Raw genomic sequence first — 22,089 nt, forward strand, 5'->3', positions numbered from 1 at the left:
CAGCCTTCCATGAATTATAACTCATATGTTAAGCACATAAATAGTATATATTTTTCAAATAGACTAAGTTACCTTTATGAATGCCAAAAAACTATTTTTTGGACAATTTTTCTCTCAACTAAAGAGCAATCAAAGAGCACGTGAATAACATATTATATAACTTTCTATATGAAAAGAAATGACGTCATCAAATAGACTTCCTGCAACTAAAGAGAAAAACAAAAATATGCAAACATAACATATACTATCTATAAATGACTATTAAAGTTACATTGGATGTTGTAGAAGCTAGGTAAGCAATGAGAAAGGAAACTCCTACCATGAAGCGATTCCAAGCCATCTATTTCCTAAGCATTTTTTAGTTAGATCTTCATAAGAAATAATACAACAAAGGAATAAGGAATGAGACTTTCCCATTTCTAGTGAGAGCAAAGACTCCTATCTTCTTGTCAATATGAGAACAACACTTGGCTTATATGCCACAAACTTTAGTAGTTCATCTCTTACACTTTCACATTGCTTCTTATTCAACACCTTTTTATTTTCTTATTAGTCTCTAGTCAATTTCTTGGGACCTGAAGCCAGAAATTTGCTATAGCTAAAACAGAAAGCACCATAGGAAGAATAACAGTAATTGAGACTAATCACCCGAAGAAATCAGCACCGGACGGGAACCCAATTACCGAAAACAAAGAATGTAGCTCGTGGTGGATGAGTTCTCTGATGCTTGAGTACCTTGGCATCCTTAAGAGGGAAGAGTTCAAGGGAAGTTCTGTGTGAGGATGAGGGTGGTGGATTAAAGAGAAAGAAGAGAGGAAGAAGAATGGAAGAAGAAGAGAAAATAAATGAATTTATTTGTTTCTCTCTTCTCTCTTCTCTCAAATGGCAATGTGGGCGATGTGGCTACATTGGGTGGGATGTGATCATGTAAGGCATAGTAGTCCAATCGTTGGTAGGTAAATGTAGAAAAGTAAATTTATATCTTCAGCTAATAAACTATAATATTTTCCTCCAAGTACAAAGTGATAGAAAGGTAATTTTAGGGCTTCTGTTAACAATGTCTAAGGGGTTATACTATTTTAAAAGTCTAGGAGAATATTTATACGCTTTTATAGTATAGGGTGACAAAATAATACATGGTCAAAATATATTGGGGCAAAGTGTAATTAAGCCTAATACTTGTTTTCTAATCGAACTTCAAATCTTAAAGAAAAGAGTCACCTAGATCTGACCAAAAATTAAAATAAATTCTCTTTCAATATTATTTCTCCTCTAGTTTGTTAGCTTAGGTTATATTTTCTAGATAAAATATTTTAGTAAGGATATTTTGGATTGGGTATCTTTTTAGTGTAGTTAACCTAAAATTTTATAAAAAATCATAAAATGGAGGAATCGATTTGCAAATATTAAAAGCACAAGGTGTAAATCGTAAATAAATGAATGGTAGGGTGTTAAATGCAAAAGACTTATTATTTGAAGAAAATATGTGGGTATTTTTTAAAAATAAATAAATACTTATATATGAGGAGAAATGTGTTTTTGTCCATAACAAATTAAAAACCGGAGGAATTCAGCTCTCCATTCAATTTTTGAAATTTTTTGGATACGCATAATTAATTTGGATAGAAAAACTAAAAGCCTCACTTTTTTAGTATACAGACTGGTTTGGAACTTTTTGAAGTACATAGAATTAAAGTGACTTTTGGGTATAAGTACAAAGGGTAAAATTACTTTTAACTTTTATATGTGGTGACTAGCTATTGATAAAATTAAGAACATGATATTTTTGACGCATTTTAAGCAAAACATAAGAGTTGAATGATAAATATCCATTAAGTAAAATTTATGCACGAAATTAAATACTAAAAGTTAGAAAATAAAATTGGGATAATAAGTTGGTTTGGACTCTTGATAATGAGAAAAACTAGCTAGTAAACATATTAGTTAATTAGTTAACTCAAAAGTTTAAATTATATGGAGCCTTTTAATATTAGAAACATATTAAATGATGCAATTTGAAATTAAATAAATTATAAGACCAAAAAGTATGCTAAAAACAATTACAACTTGTATGTATAAACTTCACACGCCCAAATAAATAATATCACCAAAATTTAGTATCACTAACCAACCAAAAGTATCAATAAGTACATCTCATAATCTAACATTTTTCCAACCAAAGATAATAACAAATTTGTAGCACCACAAATATATATATAAAATTTATCAAAGCTGTAAAACCGTCCTAATTAAGTTTTGAAGTTCTTAAGTAACCTCTGTAGAGTAAGCCGGCATGCTTGTTAAGCGATATATATCTAGCAAAATAAACTTCTCTCAGCCTTTTAAAAATCAGAGATACGAGAAGAGTATTTAGTCTTGACTAATGAGACCTCCGTATTATCCTATCAATCCCTAAAAGACTTGTTATCCTCTCTAATTTGTTATAGATTTTATTGCAGTATCAAGTAATATTGTTCACATCGAAAATCCGACGACAAAAGTAAATTTGAATAAATTGCACCAACTTTTTAAGGCTGTTGGGTAACTTGCTACAAAGCAAAGTTTTGACAAGGTATTCAAAATTATAAGTGCTATGAAATGTTACCCTTTGTAAGCCTCAATCTTGTAGTGGACTTGATGTTAATAATCTTATCTTAGTAAATAAGGTTTTTGTTCTAAAGTTGACTTGGAGGTTTATTACTTCATGGGTTATCCTTAGACAATGTTGCTTAAAACTAGGTCTTTTTGTTCTTCAAACTTTTAGGAATCTTCCTCTAAGCATAGGGCCTCGTGGACTTGGAGGTCTATTCAGAAAATGATGGTGATGGAAGAAGCAAATATACTCCCCAAGAGTAGTGAACTAATGGATATAAATTAGGTTCCCTTTTTTTCTATGTTGCATGGTATCTATGGGTTATAAACAAGTTTTTAATGATGTGGTGAGGCCCTTGTAGCTAGACCATATCATTTGGGTTGGTGCGAGTTAGATGAAAATCTTATGGTGGAGGTATACATAGCTATTGAGTCACTGACCAATGAGATTTAAGGGGTAAACATATATTTATGAAATATTACCTTAATGCCTTCTATGATGAAGCATTCGCTTTGCTCGAAGGATTGAAGGTGCTTGTTAATTTGGCTGGCTCAGCCCAATTTTGAATTTGTAGTGATCGCTTACTTAATCAAGATGGTTAATAATTTTAGTACATCTATTAATTGGACTATCATTTCCATGGTTTAAGAATGCTAAAGGTGAATGACATTTTATCCCTCGTTCTGAGTCGGTTTTAAAAGTAGATGTAATAATATTACAGCCTATAATCTTATTAAACTAGCTCTGCAGAATCATTATTATAAAGCTTGGACTAGTGTATCACTGGAAGCATTATGTAATGAATTTGATCTATGGATCTTTTTTTTTAAAAGAGGCTTAATTACACTTCGCCCTCTTGTACTTTGATCATATATCACTTTATCCCACTATACTATAAAAGCGTACAAATATCCTCTTAAACTTTTGAAATGCTACAACTAAACCATCTATTAGCTTTCTATGAGTTAAAACTTATGTGTCAAGCACATAAATAACATATTATTTTCAAATAAACTAAATTACCCTCATAAAGGTCAAAAAATAATTTTGGACAATTTTGTTCTCGTCTCCTTCCTTATGCTTCCTCTTTTCTTTCTTATGATATTTCTTTCCCAAATATATTTCAATTAAATCTGCACCACTGAATTTATCTGTTGTTATATAAAAAAAAAGGACTTCATAAAATAGGCTTCCTACAGCTAAGGAGCAAAACAAAAATATACAAACATGACATCTATAATTTATAAATAAATCTCAAAGTTACATTGAATGTTGTAGAAACTATGTAAGCAATGGGAAAAAAACTGTTGTCATGAAACAATTCTATGCCTCTCTTTTTCAAGCATTTTCAATTAAATCCTCATAAAAAATAATATAATAAAAGAATTGGGAAGAAGACTATCCCTTTTCTAATCAGAGCAAAAAGTCCTCTCTCTCCTTGTCAACATGAGAACAACACTTGGTTTATATGCTACAAACTTTAGTTCATCTTTTACACGTTGTTGAAACTGAGGAATGCTGATGGGTTCTCTGATGCTTGAGTTTCTTAGCATCCTTGAGAGAAAAAAGTTTAAGAGTGGTGGATTAAAGAGGAAGAAGAAAATAAGAAGATGGGATGAGAAAGGAAGAAAATGAGTTTCTCTCATTCTCTTCACTCAATTGGCAATGTAGGTTGGTGGTAGGTAAAGGTAGATAGGTAGATTTATATTTTCAGCTAATAAACTCTAATATTTCTCCAACTATAAAGGGATAGAAAGATAATTTAGGAATTTTGTTAATAGTGTTTAAGATGTTGTAGCATTTCAAAAGTTTGGGAGGATACGTTTGTATAGTATAAGAAAGTAAGGTAATATAGGGTCAAAGTACAGGAGGGCAAAGTTTTATTAAACCAAAAAAATATGGTAGGATGTGAATCATAATAAAAAGAGAATTGCAAGGTACTTTTGATAAATTTTCTCTTAAATTAATTCATTAAGAAGCTACTTTTAGCAAGAGATTTATATCGCTTATGCAAAATGTATGCTCTAATTTTAATAAACGTCACATATTACCTATATAATTTATACGCATTACCTATGCAAAATGTATGCTCTAATTATAAATAAACGTCATGCATCATTTATACAAAATGTATACTCTAATTTTTAATAATATACACATCGAGATTTTAAGAAAAATACCATGTATTACCTATATAATTTATATACATTGCTTATGTAGTAGGTATGCTCTAATTTTTAACAATGTGTGCATCGAAATTAAACGGTAGGGTTGAGTTAGAGAAAGAGTAAATTAGTTTAAATCAGTAAAAATATGTTTGAATTTATAATTCGATATTAGAGGGACCTATTTTTACCGATTAAAAACTGAAGGGCTTTTTGCTATTTGCCCCTAAAACAATAGAGAGTAAACTTTATTAGATATATAAAAAAAAATATTTGGTTACTGAACCAGTTTAAGAGTCCTGAACCAGTTCAGGGTTCCTAAACTCAAAACAAATAAGACCTAATTTTGAGAAAATTTCCAAAAAAAATAAAAATAAAACCTAAACTCAAATCAAACAAGACCTATTTTTGATAAAATTTCAAAAAAAAAAATAAAAAAATAAAAGAAATTTAATATCGATAGTTACAACAACATCTCAAAGATCCTTATCCGGTCAGTGGATTTTTTTTCCTTTTTTTTTAGATATAACACAAAATCCAGTAAAATGTTTCCCCTCGTTCTCAAATCGATGTTTTATTGACCATCTATTCTCCTCCTCTGCCGACCAAATCGTCCGAACACAAAAGCCGCCACTTTTATATCTCGTTCCCACCCATTTCATCTTCTCCCTTGAGAGCTACGTGCTGCCAACAACAACCTCTCCCACCTACTCCGCCCCAACCAGCCCCCCCGCGGTCCCTGAAAACCCAAACCAATCGCTTCCCATCTCTTCCTCGCCTCCTCCCTCCGATGCCCATGAAGAGATTTGAGTCGCGTTGACTCCTCCGTTGACTTGGGACAGGGGAAGACTCTAAAGAAATGGCTTTGAAGGCTGTGGGGACATGGATTGGGGGAATCCATCGTGTGGGTCTTAGCGATTTGGGCCGGAGGAGGTCGGTTGATGCCGCCGCCGTCGCTCCGAGGTGGAGGGGAGAAGGGTTCAGGACTGGGAGGTTGGAGAGTTTGGGTTGTGTGTCTGTGGAGCCTTTGGAAGATGAGAACTTGTCGCGGATGTCGCCTTCTTCGCCGGAGCTCGACCGGGTTTCCGGGAATTGGAATTCGGAGAACAAGCCAGCGTCTTGGAGCAGGGATTTGGGTTCTCTCCCAAGTGGGTTTCTTCTTGGCATTTTGTTTGCTCTTTTTATAGTATCTGGTTTACTCTGTTAGAATTCTATAATTAGGATATATGCAACTTTAGATAAATGTTGATTCTTGACTTACTCTTTTTACCGATTCTTGTTTGATGTAAATAGCGATGTGATGAACTAACTGTCTAACACATAGGGTTCGTATCTTTTCACAGTAAAATGTCGATCAATTGGCTTTAGGACCATTGTAATGTGAATCGTGATAGTTTTTCCTTATATATAAAAGAAAAAACAATGAGGATCACCCCATAATATATTAGAAAACTGAGAGTAGATCATAACAGTAATAATGATATCTTCCACAAGTGATAGTATATGTTACTAAATAAAAATTGGAAGAAAGGGAATGACGTTAAGTTTAAGTTTCACAAGTGTTAATGCATTGAAAAAAATCCACCATCTATATTTTGATGAATGACTAGACAAGCTACTGCTGATGCAGTAAAACATTTTGTATTTGTTCTTCAGTCTTCATCTGCTGAATAAGTAAGGCAACAACATTTAATCATCCTAACATCCTATTAGAAAAATGACAAAGGAAACTCCATGGAAGTCCTAAATAGCATGTGCAGAATCTTTATCCTCTTTGCTGCATGTTAATTTTACACATTAGTTTATTTCTACATTTGTCTTTCTTTCTTTACTCTTCGTTAAACAATCTTGTAAGATGCAGAAGTATATGATATTAGACTGTGTTCTCTTCCACTCAATGATACTCTACCTTTCAAGATCATAAGACATTTCAACCCACAATACTTGTACCAATCTGCATAGCATGTGCAGAATCTTGTTTATATAGTATGCCTTTTGTGTATCTAAACTAGAAAATAATTCTGTACAACAAATAACCACCTTATATGTGAAAACTTATTTACACAAAATAAATTAGTAAATCACGTGTATAGCAAGAAACTTATAAGATATCCACCATGCATGGTAGTATATCATGGAATTAACCATGAAAAAAGGAACAAATTGTACTTCACTGCTTATAGCCTCCTCAAGTATCTGCTATATTTTCTAAAACAATATGGAGGGATAGACAAATCGCATGCAGGGCAATCATTGGATAAAATACTCATAGCATTGTTATTTGCACCTATGCCTGTAATGTCATTCCTGACTATCTCAAGTTCTTAGTTTCCACTCCTAATATGTGGAACCTCCATCTTTAATAGATCCCTTCCTCTTAGCATAGCGCTATATAGTTTCTGTTCTTTAGATTGTGTTCCAACATTATGGCCTTAGTTGGTCGTTCCTCTAACTACCATCAACATAGCAACGGACAACCTTATTCCTTTCATTCTTACTAACAATATTCACTTGATTAATATTCCCATCTCCATTATACTAATTATTAGGTCATGTTTCCTAGTAACCAGCACCATGATTTGCATGAGCTATCTTGTTTCATCTTATAAATATTTCATTTTATTTTACAAATATGTGATGATCATGTGATGCAAGAGTACTTCATGATGTAAGTTTCTTCTTTGAGTGTTTTGAATATTTATTTAGGAGTCTGTTTGGTTTCATCTGTTGTAATGCAACATCTATAGTGTTAAGTGAGGAACCAATGTAAACAAAAGTCTTATATCTTTCCTCTTTTCTTACAATTAATGTTAAAAGCATGTGTTTTGACATCCACTTAATTAAAGTGGATGTCAAGATAATCAGCATATGAACCCAACATAACCTTGATATTTTCTTGATCAAAGTATCATAGGACACAATTTTTCTAAATTTGACTAATAAAAAAGCTCCATTTTTTCAAGACACAGTATGAAGTTCATACTGATATATTTAATGTTGGTAATTCAGGCTAGGCCTTGTTCATATTAGGAATAGAGGTGAAATATGAATAAATAAATGAAAATTGTTATTACCAAAATGAGCGATTTATTTTAGAAATATCTATTTTTATATTTACTTATATTATAGAATAAGGTTATAATATAATAATTATGTTTGATGTGATATAAAGTTAATGTAGAGAAGAAAAAATTATTGAAATACCCTTTGATTTGATTTAAAGTAGATTGATAGAATATATAGTTAATAAATTAACATATTTTATGTATGTAATGCTTGGGAGTTACTTATGTAATGCAAACTAGGACATTATATATGCAACGATAAGCTAAGGCATTACATATGCAATGATAAGTTAATGTATTACATATGCAATACAGAGAGATAGATATATAATGCAATGCAATAGAGATAAATATGTAATGCAATGCTAGGGAGATAGATATGCAATACATGAAAGGTAAGTGCGCAATGTTTGAGAGATAGAATGTTAATTTATTATTATAATTTAAATATGTTTTAATTTTATAAAATATTGGTTTTAATATTTGTCTTTTTTACGTTTAATCCTACATATTTTGTAGTATTCTAGAATAATGATTTTTATTATTCTTGAGGTGAACTGGGGTGTAACTCTTTATTCTTCCTAAGTGCCAGATTTGATTTCTTGATTTCATTAATTCATGTACGACAAATGATCCTGACTTGGTCTATTATAGTTGGAAGAACCTAACGCCTGCAGCAATGTGCATGCATTTATGTACTTTATCAGTTTGTATCTTGTTATTATTTGATTTCTCTTTGCTATGCAATTTGGGATTTTCTCACTGTGAATTGATGAAAGTTATTATGCAATTTCTTCTCAGCATTGAGAGTATATTCTATGACAGTTTCTTTATTTTTTTTCGTAATAATAATGAAATTACCACATCTGCAGAGCCATTATCCTTGACTGATCTTTCTACTTCTAGCCGTGGATCTGATGTCCGTGTAGCTTATCAGGTACAAGATGCAGTTGGTCATTTTTCTTTTTAGTCATGTTATACATATCATTTACTGAAGCTTGTACACTACCTGTTTTTCTTTAAATTAGGGTTCACCAGGAGCATTTAGTGAGACTGCTGCCCTAAAAGCATACCCAAAGTGTGTAGCTGTTCCCTGTGAACAGTTTGAAGTTGCGTTTAAGGTTTATCTTCTTTTTGGAGTATTCATCAACAATTTGACAAATTCTGCCACCCTTACGCCTTGCATATATTTGCTAATTTGCAGGCTGTTGAACTTTGGCTTGTTGACAAAGCAGTCCTCCCGATAGAGAATTCCTTAATTGGAAGCATTCATCGGAACTATGACTTACTACGCTGCCATAAGTTGCATATTGTGGGCGAGGTACAATTGGCTGTGGACCTCTGTCTTATGGCTCTGCCAGGTGTGACCAAGGAGGAGCTAGGGCGTGTCTTAAGCCATCCACAGGTTCGATTCATTTAATTGATATTCACAATGCTTCTCTTTTTGTGTATTCATCATATTCGAAACCTTCTCAATGTTAGGCACTTGCTCAATGTGAGAATGCAATAAGCAAGCTAAGAGTCATTAGAGAAAGTTTTGATGATACTGCTGGTGCTGCTCAGGTAATGCATTTTAGTACTACGATTTCTTCTAATTCAAGTGACATAAATATTAACCATCAAATTCTTGAGAACTCTTTATAGTTGATAGCCACAAAAGGTCTCAGGGATGCTGGAGCAATAGCGAGTGCCCGAGCTGCAGAATTGTATGGGCTTCATATACTTGAAAATAAGATGCAGGCAATGGATCTTCTCTTTTTACTTTCTACACGCTCCTTTTTTCCTGCATATACTTTTTTGTACTCTGATAGGAGATTACCAATATAACAATGTGTTTATATGACTAAGTAACGTGTCTAATATTTATTAGCATCTTATATCAATTTGCAGTCTTTTACTCTTAATTGTTAGGGAGAAATGATTATAATTTTTAATGCCCAGTGTGATATCTTGTCCTGTTAGTCAGAAAAATGAACCTTTTCTCCCATCAAATAGGCTCAAATTATTCTGGGTCCTAATTACTGAATCTCTCTTTTCAATCTTGCAGAACAATGACATTCTATATCAATTTGCAGTCTTTTACTCTTAATTGTTTGGGAGAAATGATTATATTTTTTAATGCCCCATGTGATTATCTTGTCCTCTTAGTCAGAAAACTGAACCTTTTCTCCCATCAAATAGGCTCAAATTATTTTGGGTCCTAATTTCTGAATCTCTCTTTTCAATCTTGCAGAACAATGACATTTACATTTCAAACTTAATCTTTTAGTTCTTTGTTTCTATTTTTCCTTTATACTTGAAGTAATTGATTTTTCCAGGAATTTCTGCCACATTTTATTATTTCCCCATCCTAAACTTTGGATCTGGTGAAGCTCTTTACGTTTGGTCCACAATTGAATATCCTCTTCCTTTGCATTGGAACTTAATATATTTATCATGAAGTTATACATCTATTAATTGCATTGCAAATTTAATCACTGTCTAAAAGTAACCTTCATTATTCATCTGTTAGACTCTCTCTCCTTCAGTACAGTAGTACTTCAATATTTCCTAGTATTTGACAATCTTTGGCTGGGATATTTGGAATAATAATCAAACTTGAGTGTGGGGCCTGGACTGTCAATTGTACTACTTTAGAAATTCTTAATCTCACAGATCCCTTTCATGTGAACTGTAGAGTATGTGAGCTTTTTTTGACAAATCTGCTCCTGATATTTGATAGTGTCATCACTTTGACTAGTTGGGATGTTTTGTTATCCTGGATTAGATTATAAATATGCCATGTAATTGATCCCTTTGTGCTTTTCAATAGCAAATAGAAAATTGAGCAATTCTATTCTGAGTACTATTAGTTCTGCAAGCTTTTGTTCGAGGTTATTTCCTGAAGTTAATGTAAGTATGCTAGGATTTACTTCAATAGTTCTATATGGGATTCCTTAATTGATGCCAAACTTTGGATTACTTGAAATGTGCTTTTATCTTCTTTCGTGGCAAGTCGTATCATTTCTTGGATAGTTTGAATTTTCGGCATGCCCCGTTCTGAAGGTGGCATGACACCCGGCACGGGGTGTACTAGTGGGACACCCTCATGGTGAGCTGTGTTAATTGGCACGAGTCGCGTGAGGTCCAAAACGGATTGAATCGATCCAAAATGAATCTGCTAGAGTGGTAAACCTAAAATATTCTTTGAGATTTTTTTTTTTATCATGTGACAAACATGATATGTCATGGGAAGCCCATTTAATTTTTTATTTTATTTCCATCAATTATCATCGATTAACTTTAGTTATTTTCTTAATAAACATGATATATCATATGGAGCCTTTTTTATTTTTTTTTATTTTTATCAATTATTATTAATCAATTTAGATGTTATGAGGTACACTCATAGAATGATATAACTATAATCATCATTATAGGGGTGACAATTGGGTTGAATTAGTCAAGTTTGGGTTAGGTCAGGATAGTATAAACACGAACACAACCCATTTAATAAGCGATTAAAATTTTTAAACATAAACATAACCCGTTTATTAAATAGGTAATATGACACGACTCATTTGACCCGTTTAATAAACAGGTTGTGTTCTTTATACAACACAGTTAACTCGTTTACACGACAAGATTAATTTATTTACACCAACATGATTAACCCGCTTACAATATTATTATAAAGTTTTTTACAACAATATTTAAAATATATACATAATTTTCTAACCAAACTAACAAAAAGAGTATAGCGCTAATATAGCATAAATAATTAAATTAACATTTATACTACAATATTGCAGCCTCTTCCCTTCTATTCTCCTCCCCACCTTTTCTTACTTTGCTCCACCCTCTTCTTCTCCTCCTCTAATTGCTGTCTCCCGCAATCCCTCCTTTCTCACCAATGATATCGACTAGGCCGTCCTCCTTTACGTCCGCCTTTATGCCTACGGCGTCGACACCTAAACCCTTGGCCGCCTCTTTGTTTTCCACCCCACTATCGTCATCAGCTCCTCCCTTGACTCTATTGCTCAAACCCTTGGCTATCTTCTCGTCTCCTACCCCACTATTGTCATCTGCTCCTCTTGCAACTCCAATAATCTTTTAAATATAGAAAAATTATAAAATTTTAAGAAAAAGTAATAATAACATATAAATAAAAAGAAATCCTCCATTAAAGACCTGCAACAACCACAGATCCAGAAATCCTCCTCGCTATTGTTATAATGGAGTCAAAGTCTAAAACTCATCCTTGATCTCTCCTCTACTAATCCCTACCATCACCACCTTCTTAGACCACCTTACCACGTCCTAGATTTGCCTTAACTTCATTACCAATGACCAAACCATTGGGTTTTAGACTCCGACTAAAACTATCACAATCTGTATATGCTTATAGTGTATTTATGTCGATGCCGATTGTTCTTGTGTATGTTTAATATCCATATCACATGATAAGAGAATTGCAAAGTTTATATTTGTATAAAGACTATGTGAGACATTAGAACGAACAATATTATTAGTGGATGAGTTTTGAAGATTGTTGATAGTAATTAGCTCAACATTCTTATGTTATTCTTATGTAGGCAAATGAAGTCTTTGATCTTCTCCATTATTTTATATTTAATTAGATATTAGTTTTAATTATTGAACTATTATCAATTAATATTGTGTTGAATAATATTATGTGTTCAATGGAGTTTCCAATCATATTATGGAATGTTTAATTATTAATATTAGTTTTAATAAATGTACTTAATCATATAATGTGTTGAATAACATTTTATTTGACTATTATTTTATTTTAATAAAAATATGTTATTTGTAAAAATAATCTAAAGATAAAATATCATATTTTAGGTTTTAATATATATTGTAAAATAAAAAATCAAATATTAACATGCCGAAGATCAAAAACATATTTTAAATATCCTAAATTTATTTATTAAAAATATGTTAAAGGCGTGCCACTAACACGCAGGACTGTGCCTTGTTGATAGTTGCACGACATGGCACGAGCCTTCCGCACGACCGTCACTAAGTTGAACTAATATAGATCGTGAAAAAAAAAAAAATTCTCGTGCATTTGGTTTTAATGAATAAACTTGAAATTAACAATCTACTCATTACAGTAGATTAAGATCTTGTAAATGATTGTTAACTCAATTGTTTACTGATTTTAACAATTCACATTTATGTGAATGAGTTCTTTGTCTAGGGTGGATCATTCTTATTCCTGTAAATTGTGCCTCTTAGTAGGGGATAATTTTTATTGAGAGTATATTTTGTTACTATGACTATATGATGTCTATATATGTTGATGTAATTTAGCTTTCATCCATCACCAATGAAGAATGGACACGGACATGACATATATGGACACAACGACACAACAAATATTAAAAAAATAGGACACGAACACGGCACAAGACATGACAGAATAAATAAATAAGTAAATCAAATTTATATAGTTTATTGATATAGCTAAAGTAAAACTTTGTAATCTAATAGTGTAAAATACTCATACAGCGAGCTATAAAAAGTATTCATGAGAATTTAGAGATTGTAAGACAATAAAAAGTGTAAAAATTCTAAGAAGCCACAAGAATTATCATTTCGAGTTGCAAAACATGCATGAGTAATTGAGTCCATAGAAGTTAAAAAATTAACAATCATTTCAAAGGAAAGAGGCAATGTTAGATCGTTCAGATTTAGTTGATGGTGGATCCTTATTACCTTCATTAAAAAATAATAAAATATTATGGTCTTCAAATCCGGTTTATCAATTGAGAGACCCACAAACTCTAATACTCCAGCACCATTAAAAGAATCGTAAGAATTCTCTCGATGGCTCACATCTTGGTCTCCTCTTTTAAATAATCCAAAGACCTCTTTAAATAAGGTGAAGATTAATATGCATATATACTAAATCTTCATTTCTTTATGGAGTTATCTTATTTCTTTTTATTGAATGGATGAAAAATAGATATTCCAATTTCTTTCACAGCCTAAAGAAAGTAAGATTGCCCAAGTAATCTAAGTGTTAAATTCTGAAGTATAGGAGCAGAAGTACCATAAGCAACCCTCCACGTGTTTAGATCAAAATCATTTCTCTCTTCTCTAGAATTATAATCAACAAAACTTTTAGTTGCTATAAGGAAACTATTATATACTTGATATGCCATTTTTCATTATTCTGTATTTGGAAATAACCTTTTTAAGCATTTATTTCTCATATTAGAAATTTTTTAAATCCTTATGTGGTGGTGAATGATTTGGATTCTCTTGAATCTATAATGAGCTATTATACTTATTTACATAATCATTAAATTAGTAAACAATATATAACAATGACAATAAATAATAAAATATTTAATCATAAAAAAGTACTATAGAAAATAGAAATTAACTTTAACTTTGAATTCAAAAAATGTGCTAAGCAATGTAGTGGTATATTGCTTTTGTCCCATCTATCCACTAGGATCTTATGCAATATTAAATAGAAGAGAGATTCCTTGCTTTCTTGTTTTTGTAAATATGTTTGTATTTACCTTTTCAATTATGGTATCCCACATCTCATATCAAATATAAATATAGTTAATTTATTTTCGCAATTCGTAACATATTATGTATAGGCTCTGTGAAAGCAAAATATATGTTCAATTTTATCGTACCAAAGGTCATCAATAATTTTATCTTTGGCAAATTGTGCTTTGCCCACATCATCTTCCTTATAGCAACTCCATTTATCAATAATTACCATTGATTGAAGACCTTTTTTGATCTTTTTAAAATTTTTTCAACATTATAGTCACCAAAACAAAATGAGTCTCTATAATAGCAAATAATTTTAAGTTGACAAATTCATTAAAGATAGCCAATCTCATGGACTATTGTATAATAAAATTTTTAATGCATATCGCATCTCCTCCAATTATTGAAATCACACATCAAACACAATTTAATTTACCTTGGTGTTTTTTGGTATTTATATGTTCCTTAAAGTTAGGTTAAGAGTATCAAATATATATATGGAGTCCAACAATTATAAAAAAATAAAAAATAAAAAAATTAAAGTTTGGTTGAGAGTATGAAATACACATGGAATCCTACAATTAAAAAAAAAACTTTGCCTTAAGAAGCATTCCTATTGTCTTACAAACGTGTGCATTATCTGTGGCCACTTGAACTATATTATGAGATCTAACATCTTCAATGATTTTAATAATTAAATTAGAAATAAAGAATTTTTCTTTATATACTTCTTTATTATTAATAGTTCTAAAGAACATAGTCACTATCATTCACTATTAAAAATTTTATAAGTGTCATTCTCTATGCATCAGTCCAACTATCATACTTATCTGTTTCTCTTTCAATATTTGCTCTCTTTTCTTGTGTAGTTTTTAACATATTATAGCTAGGGGCACTGATCTAGAAATATGATTAATTGCTGCAAATTGAAAGACTAACATATTTAGAGTTCCTTGCCAAATGAAAAGACAAGCTCGCTGAATAAAACATCCTTATAATCTCACAATTTAAGAGCATTGGAATTAAATGACTGCTCAATAGCTGTCATTCCTATTTCTTTTTTTTTTCTTGATTCTCTTCATGTTAAAACCTACTCCTTTTAACTCCTAATGAGCTATTAGATGTAGCTTGGATATATTTTCGCAGAGGAATTTGTTTAGGCATCGAATTTTTTATTATCAACTCGGCCATATCAACAATCTTTTCTATTTCTATATTATGTCCACTGCTCACTTTTGGATAACCCTTAATTTGATGTCCATTGATTTTCAACAATTAAGCCTTTAGTCTATAATATGATCCTTAGACTTGTTGAGAATAGTTGCATCTACAATTATGATTGACTCCACCTTCTTCTGATTTCTCCAGCATAGTAACATACTTCTATAAAGGAGCATTATCATCCACAGTATTAGAAGATATAGTATTTTGACTAGATTTTATATTTTCAATATTTATTTCCTTCAACTATAATAAAACCACATTATTGAAGAAAATAACTATTAGTGACATTTCCTTTAATTAGAAGATTATTAGAGACCAAGCGTCACAGTATCAGACTAATCAATGGCACAATATATAGTAATAGCATTTACTCTATTCAAGCATCACCAATATCACATTATCACACTAACAAGAATATATGTAAAGAACAAGAAATTAAATTTTACCCCATCCGTCTCAAAGAAAGAACTAAGAAAAAAAAAATTGCTAGCGCCCGCGCATGCACACAGCTCTGAGAGATTGCAAAGAGAGATGTCTCAAAGAAGATTACAAGAAATGAGAAAAAAAATGTGCTCAATCTTCTTGTTCCCGCTGTCTCGGAGAGAGATCTGATAAAAGAAAAACCTCTCTTATTTGCAAAGAGAGAGGTCTCAAAGAAGTTGCTTGCGGGGGGAGAGAGAGAGAGAGAAATATCACCTCACTGAGCTCAGTCGAAACCTCATAGCCCATGCCATGCTGAGGGGAGGTGAGGTTTTAGGTTTTCCTAGGTGGTGTTCGAGAGGATGAAAACCTAACTAAACTTATTATTATTGGGGTTGGATCCAGATAAATGAAAAACAAACCAAACCCAACCCATTATGCCCTTTAAGCTCAATTACAGTGGCCACTGTATCCGCCACATCCACGCTGTATCCTATTTTTATTCTTTATTTTTATATATATGATACTTCTTTCCCATGTCAAACACGTGCCCAACACGTGTTGGACACCTTTCCCAAATAGAGGTGTCAGTGCTTCATTGTCCATCACTATTGCAACAGAAAAGTTATCTCTTTCTGTCACAGAGGACCCTCCTTTGTTTTTGCCTAGTATTCTTCACAAATTGTCATGTTAGTTAATCTAGTCAAGTTATTCAATTTACAGAATGTAGCTTAGAACATTACTTGCTCAAACAAGACTTTCTGGGCATTCGGGCCAATATTTTTTTAAGTTGGGTATTATATATGCATTTACTTGCTGTGAGAAGGCACATCAAGGATGTTCTATATTTCTCCTTTAGCCAGTATATGTGTTACTGTCTAGTTCTGATCATCTTCTATAATAATTGTAAAAACCATTGCAGGATATCTCCACCAACATTACACGCTTCTTGATATTGGCTAGGGAACCTATAATTCCAAGAACTGATAGGCCCTTTAAGGTACTAATATTGCAGGATATATTGCTCAAAATACCATTTTGTACTGAAGGAACATGACCAGGGTGTACACTGATAATTCCAGACAAGTATCGTCTTCACTCTTGAAGAAGGGCCCGGAGTACTATTTAAAGCCTTGGCGGTCTTTGCTCTTAGGAGTATTAATTTGACAAAGGTATTGAAACAGCAAGGAACATTATTTGTCTTGTTCTCTGCCTTGTAATCAAGGTTGTTTCTTAGTTTGTTGACCAAAATGGTGATGTTCTTATCGTCCGACTAAAGATTGAAAGCAGACCACAACGAAGTAGCCCTATACGCCTTGTTGATGACTCAAACCATGGCACTGCCAAGTGAGTAACTATAGCTAAAGTTTGTTAACTTTCTTGTGATTAAAGAGTACTTATCTAACTATGTTGTTCGCATGTCATCTTGTGTTGTAAAATCTTATTAGAAAAAAACAGTATTCCTTAAGAACAGCTTAGAAGCACCTTTATTTTTGCAGATGTATTTTTCCTGTAGTCTGATTGACAGTTCTTGATTTAGGTACTTCGATTATCTTTTCTACATTGACTTTGAAGCATCCATGGCTGAGCCTCGTGCGCAAAATGCCTTGGCTCATTTGCAGGTCAGAGTAATTTTCTTTGTGCATATACATCTTTAAGACGATAAATATGAGTTACATTAAATGCTCCTTTGCCATTTAAATTTCCATTTTCTTGATTAATTTATGTCCTAAAGCATATTGTGCTGCTGATAAACTTCTTAAGATGCATCTACTTATCCATGAAAGATTGCAATGGGAGAATATCTTCATATTATGAATATCTTCATATTATGGAGCTGAAGTTCATCTATTATCTGTAATTATTTCTACTGAGTGCCTTAAATCAATCCTTTTAAGATCATGGGAGAGCAATACCGAGGATTTACAATGTCAAAATGGTAGGGGATCTGTTAGAGAATAATGCAATTCTATCCTGGGGAAACTAATGCCTTACTAAGAAGAATAAGTGCCATACACAATACCATGAGGTATAAGGTTACATCAAGTAACTTAAAGATAACCACAAGTACTGCCATCAGCATTAGCAAACTATAAATCTCGACAGTAACTCAAGTAATTAGTTGTTGGTTCAAGCTTATTATGTCGAAACATAGTCACTTAGTTGTTGAACTCCAGGATTGATTGTAATGCCAAAATATGCACAATTGTGTAAGAAATTGCTACTTCATCATAGTTACCTATTATTGTCTCCGCACTTTTGATCTTCGGCTGTGAAGTCTGCATTAACTTTCGATAGCCTGTCCATCTGCTGAATCATCGGCTAAGGTCTCCTCCCCCCCTTGAAGCACAGTCTCCACATCTCAGCATAACAAGCAGCTGGCATTATCTGAAGTATGCCCATCTGACAGGTCACGCGTGGTCCCCTGGATGCCGTAGTGCCAAAATATGCACAGTTGTGTAAGAAGTTGCTACTGTATTGTAGTTAACTATTATGGTCACTACAGAACTGAAGTTGGAGAGCTGTGCACCTATGACTTCAATTCTCAATCTTGGACCAAGAGAATTGTGAATTCTATTATCAGATCCTTTTGTGTTTTATGCTTGACTAACTTACTAGACAGTTTTGGGGCTCCTGTCTTGGCGCACCTAACATTGCTCCAGCGATTATACTTCTAGAAAGGTGGGTTTGTTTAAACATGAAAATGAAAAAAAAAAAATTAAGATCAACTTGCAGGTAAATGAAAGGCACTTGATGCCACAAACATTATTTTAAAAAACTTCTGTCTTAATGGCCAGGCTCCCGCCTTAGGTCCCACCTAGATGACTGCCTTAGCATCTCATATCACATTTTAGTGGGTTGATTGACTGAAATTCAAAATTATTGTACATGTTGATGAAATAATAGATTCCAATGGCTTACTATAATTATTAACAAGAATACATTAGTATATTGTTTAGATTGTTTATATTAATTTTAACTTCTTCTCTAACTATTATTTATTTGATTTAAAAAAATTGCTTTGAATCTTGGGTGCTAGCATACATCTAGCACCTGAGCACTACATGATCCTTTATCTGCTCATCTATCATCTATAGTGGCCACAACATGGGAAATCAAGCAATATTTGTTCTGAAAAGTCCTGCTCTACGTATACAATATAATATTTACCTTGGCCACAACATGGGAAATTAAGCAATATTTGTTCTGATAAGTGCTGCTATAGGTGTAAAACATAATATATCCTGATATATGCTATTTGCTCATGTCATTATTTTAAATGATCAATCTAAGATACGGACATATGGTATAACACTAAGCTAGAAGGTCTGAAAAAGAACATAAGTTCAACTGTTACTGTTCAGAATAAGGTGTGAGTAGTGTAAGGGTGTCACTCGGTGTTATAGTAACTTGTCTATTGTATCCAAGAGGCGATGGGTTTGTTGTGGAACCAAACTCTTTGTAATGAAGAACTGAGTATATCTTGAAAGTAGTAAGCTGATTGGGAAGAAAGGAGTAAGAAAAATATTATAGCACTTGATTTGGCAGAGAAACACGTAAATAGAGCTGAAAAGAGGAAAGACCAATTTTTTCAGTACTGATGACACACTATGCTTGTTCGCACTGCCTGTTCACTGTTATAGGTGCTAAATATTGGGACTAAAGGGTTGACCGTTGTTTTATGGCACATCTCTAGATAACAATTGATCTAGGTCATGTGGTCAATCTATCTCTTGAGTGACCTTGCTTTTAGAGAGGAACAGGGCACCGACTTTAGATTTTTGATGTTGGGTTGACAAGAAGTCCCCCTATATTTGTTATTCTCTTGCATGCAGGCTTACTCAACTTACAGGTTTTTCTGGCCTAGTCCATATTATTAATAGTGGATACTTGATGATAATATTCATACTTTTAGGCTTTACATATTGTGGTTAGCAATCGCTCCCTTTCTTAGTAGCACACAAAATCTTATTCATACCTATTACAGTTTGAAGATTAGCTGCCATAGAACTGCCTATTTATTTTTGGTTGCTGTTAAATATCCAGTTGATCTAAAAATTCAAATTATTAGGTAACATTCCAACAATGGATGTCATATTTTTTTAACATGCATCCTCTTATTTACTTGGGCAGATGGTTGATAAGAGGTTGTGTTGTCCTCCATAGTAATTAAATTAGATGGTAGAGATAGTGATTAAATGAGATTTGAGGAGGCTTGAACTTATGATCCCTAGAAAATTGGTTTTGGCATATAAATTTAAATTGTTAGATAAAGCGACCAGGATCAACAATGTATATCATATCTTTACTAGTTGCATTGAACATATAACTGGTGAAACCTCCAAAGTGTATCTTGTGTTAGTGAGATTCCTATTCTTGTGTTAGTGTACCTTTGTGCGAACTTTTTTGGTGATGCTTATTGTCATAGAAGTCTACTGCAGAGTGTATGCATGTTTTCTTTCACGTATCTTTTCTTCCAAAGTTCAAACTACTCTTTGGGTACAAATTTATAACTACTTGCAATGCTGATGGTGGAAATCCATTTAGTTGAGTAACTTAAAATTATTGGGCATCTGCAGGAATTTGCTAAATTTCTTCGAGTACTTGGCTGTTACCCGATGGACACATCTCTGTAGATGTCTTACATGGAATTCTCTATACCGATACATGAATGCCCAGGGATATTGTATAGTACTAGATCCTCTCCTGGCTTCACCGACAGCCAACAATAATCCAATTACAACATATGACTGTCCTGCCTATGCTTCAAGATTTTGGGCAGATCTGTGTTCCTCTCATTGATTTGGCATTACAGAATTTGGACTTTCGCTAAATTTTTCGCTGCTCTCCAGATTTCGCTACCAGTGCAGCAAGTTCACCTTACAGAATGTATGCAGCTGAGTTAGAGCATTCTTGCACCGAATTCTATTTGTATGAAATTGCATTACAACAATTTCATAACTGAAACAGAGTACACTGTTAACATATCTCTGGCTCCTATTTGTTAATTATGCCCATGGGACTATTCAATACAAAGTAAGATTTATTTGTTAGCTTAAACTCGCTTTGCAGTACTCTGTTTTGCTATTCAGTTATGCGGATTTATATGATATTAACTATCTAAATTCATGTGTTTTAGTCGCCAAGTCTGACGATTAAACGATAGATGAGTTGTGCACTATGTTTCTTTTACAGTTGAAGTTCACTTGTGGAATAATTCTCATATTAGTTTAACTGTGCTCCATTTTTAAACTTGCATGAGAGAGTTTATACTGGTTTAGACTATGTTTTAATGTAAATCATAAAAAAAAAGTAAAGATACTTTATAAAATGATTAAAATATATTTTATGATGATAGGGATGGAGAGAGAGAAAGGGAGAATGATTGAAATGATGGTTAATCAAATGATGTCTTTTTCATAGGTAAAATAATAATTAGTAAATATAAAAATATTGAATGGGGAAAAGATGTTGGAATAAGTAGTATTGTAATAAGCCTTTATTTATATATACTTAGTATAAAGAGACTTGCTTATTCTTCACTTTGCTGCTGCTAGATCCATAAGGTAAGTGTAAAAGAGATGTGAAGGGAAATAAAAAAAAATATATAAATCTACATAAACTATTGATACTCATCTTAATAAAGTTCTATATATATCAACAACAAAAAAAATGAGGTTCTTTTTTTTCGAAGAAGAAATGTCGGTAGACGTATTTTAGAGTAGTTGGTTACAGAAATCCGCCGGTGGATCGGTTCATTCTTTATAAAGATGATCTTTGAATGTCTAGACTGCTAATAGCTGAAAATCAGTTTGATATTACATTAACCCAGATCAAGGTTTTGTTTATCATATGCAATAATGTCAAACAACTCCTTAGGTCGGGTATCTGACGGACAATCCCACAATCACTCGCCATCTTTCTACTTGCCTTCGCAAGCCAATCAGCAGCTCTATTACCTCCCGTATATGTATGACTACACTTTACACTTGTGAATGACGCCAAAATTGGGAAGCGGCTGTTAACTGTGCCCCCTATGACGCCGTGGCACATTGCTCTCGCCTTGGAACATTTTGACCATAGCTTCAGCATCCGTCTC

The 22,089-nt window shown here is 32.8% G+C and overlaps 1 protein-coding gene across 1 annotated transcript; it reads left to right on the top strand.

Moving 5' to 3' along the window:
- The first annotated feature begins 5,350 nt into the window (after positions 1–5,350).
- LOC140758716 (arogenate dehydratase/prephenate dehydratase 1, chloroplastic-like) lies at positions 5,351–21,050 on the top strand. The gene is made up of 11 exons (XM_073094979.1): positions 5,351–5,906; positions 8,696–8,760; positions 8,852–8,944; positions 9,028–9,228; positions 9,306–9,386; positions 9,468–9,563; positions 16,912–16,989; positions 17,072–17,161; positions 17,269–17,336; positions 17,530–17,611; positions 20,570–21,050. Exons 1-11 carry the CDS (start codon positions 5,618–5,620, stop codon positions 20,624–20,626), a joined length of 1,200 nt encoding a protein of 399 aa, XP_072951080.1. The 5' UTR covers positions 5,351–5,617; the 3' UTR covers positions 20,627–21,050.
- Positions 21,051–22,089: the final 1,039 nt, after the last annotated feature.

Source organism: Typha angustifolia, chromosome 4, assembly GCF_048772165.1.
Source record: "Typha angustifolia cultivar Huaian chromosome 4, ASM4877216v1, whole genome shotgun sequence".
NCBI lineage: Eukaryota > Viridiplantae > Streptophyta > Magnoliopsida > Poales > Typhaceae > Typha > Typha angustifolia.

Bases quoted from the DNA above. Each gene is read 5' to 3' on its own strand.
- LOC140758716 (XM_073094979.1), top strand. From the start codon at position 5,618: ATGGCTTTGAAGGCTGTGGGGACATGGATTGGGGGAATCCATCGTGTG. The intron at 9,387-9,467 runs GTAATGCATTTT...AACTCTTTATAG, and splicing joins ATACTGCTGGTGCTGCTCAG to TTGATAGCCACAAAAGGTCT. The intron at 17,612-20,569 runs GTCAGAGTAATT...GGGCATCTGCAG, and splicing joins ATGCCTTGGCTCATTTGCAG to GAATTTGCTAAATTTCTTCG.